Source organism: Phaseolus vulgaris, chromosome 5 (genome assembly GCF_000499845.2).
Source record: "Phaseolus vulgaris cultivar G19833 chromosome 5, P. vulgaris v2.0, whole genome shotgun sequence".
NCBI lineage: Eukaryota > Viridiplantae > Streptophyta > Magnoliopsida > Fabales > Fabaceae > Phaseolus > Phaseolus vulgaris.
In genome coordinates, this window is record NC_023755.2 from 1,401,900 (window position 1) to 1,403,742 (window position 1,843).

Below are 1,843 nucleotides of genomic sequence, written 5' to 3' on the forward strand. Positions count from 1 at the left end.
ACACTCCACGTCCAGAGTAACAGCTAATTCGTGGAACAATATATTGTGGATGATTTGATAGCGAGTGGCCTGATAAGGCTAACAAACTTTTCCTAGGATAGGTTCGAAATGACTTTGATACCATATTAATAAGTGGACTTTAAACATAACTCAACCTAATAAAACCCGGTTTATAAGGTGAGGTTTGCACCCAATTATATGGTATGAAATGTTTTAATATCTAATCTACTTGGCTAAATGAACTTTTTGCAAGAGTTTAAATTCCTGTGAAATTCACATTAATAATGATCTTGATGTTCAAGGATTTCTATTATATGTTACAGATATTTCAGAGAACAATTGGAACATACCATGAATTTGGAAGAACAGAATTTGTTCCCTTTCTCTCTCAATTCATATGTATATGCATTGTAAACATAGATCTATATGTACTCCTTGAAGAAGATCACCCTTCACTCTGATTCAAAGTGTGAGAATCAAAAGTTACCACCTTCCCCTGTTGCTCAGAGCTCTGAGCAACCACAACAACAACATGGCTAGTTCTTTGCTGATATTCCAAGGCATTGACAATGACTCTTGGTGGTGGTTCCATGGCTGGATTTGGACAAACAATGGTGATGGTGGAACGGCACAAGGGGCAAGAGGCATGAGATTTGAGCCAAGTATCAATGCAAGGGAGATGAAAAGCATGGTTGCATTTTGGCAACAATCTCAAGCTCTCATTCTCCTCAAACTCACTCAAACAAACAGAACAATCATGACCCTCCACCACCCCTCCCCCTTTGGTGTACTTGCAAACTGTGATGGACTTGATGAGAGCCTCATCCAAACCAGAGTTAGAAGAAGAAGAAACCTGAGCCAGTTCACTGCTCCCATCTTCTGCTAGATCATTGGAGTGCATGGTTCTTCTCCTGCAGAACCTTGAGATTATGGTGTAGTATGTGACCAAGATGAAAGTGCTGGCTAATATTCCAATCACAGCAACTATGAGAGGTGAGAACTCAAAGGCTGAAGGGTCATCATCAGAATCACCACCAAGGAAGAGTGAAGGAGGAGGAGGAGAGTAGACTATGTAACACCACTGGGGACAGTAGATGCTGCAGATCCCTTGAGAACAATCCTTAGGGGTCCATGGATATGGATTTGGATTGGAGTTACTTGCAGAAGCCATTTTCAGTTTCTGTGTGAATGAAGCTAATCATGTGTTATCTCTGGTTGTGTTGTGTTGTTGTTGTTCACCCATTTTCTGGATCTTAGAAGAGAAGAGAAGAGAAGGAATCAGAGAATGAGAAGATGGGAAAATGAGAGTAAAGTACTTGAGAAGTAAAGCAATGGTAGGTGATCACAAATGGCTTACTCATCTTATCTTCACCTACTTTTTCATTCTACTTTCAACTTTTCTTTTACCATTATTACAATCCTATGTAACACATAATACCACAAATCAAAATACTTCTAATTTCTATTTATAATTTCTAGTTATAAATTATATAAATTGATAATAAAAATTTATGTTTATAAATATTTTTAGAAAAAAATTAAAAAAACATATTTTTTATGACTAGTTAAAAAAGATTTATTCTTTACTTTTATAATTATATTAAAAACTTATACAATAAATTTAAGTTTTTAGAAAATTAATGTATATCTTTTTTCTTAAATTATATTAGAATAATTATCAAAATTTCAATAAATATTTTTTTGAATTGGACATTCACCGATATATATATGATACATATCTTACAAGATCACTCGGTCCGATACATTTATCCGACATAAACATGTTATAGAAGTGTTGAATCTCAAAATTAGCGTACATGGTTACTTGCATTATGCAAACTTC

General features: G+C 35.1%; 1 protein-coding gene across 1 annotated transcript; it reads right to left on the minus strand.

The window, feature by feature from the left end:
* Nucleotides 1-243: 243 nt before the first annotated feature.
* Nucleotides 244-1,397, minus strand: LOC137834706 (RING-H2 finger protein ATL52-like). The gene has a single exon (XM_068642850.1). The coding sequence runs from the start codon at nucleotides 1,169-1,171 to the stop codon at nucleotides 446-448; it is 726 nt and encodes a 241-aa protein (XP_068498951.1). The 5' UTR covers nucleotides 1,172-1,397; the 3' UTR covers nucleotides 244-445.
* Between the last annotated feature and the right edge of the window lie 446 nt (nucleotides 1,398-1,843).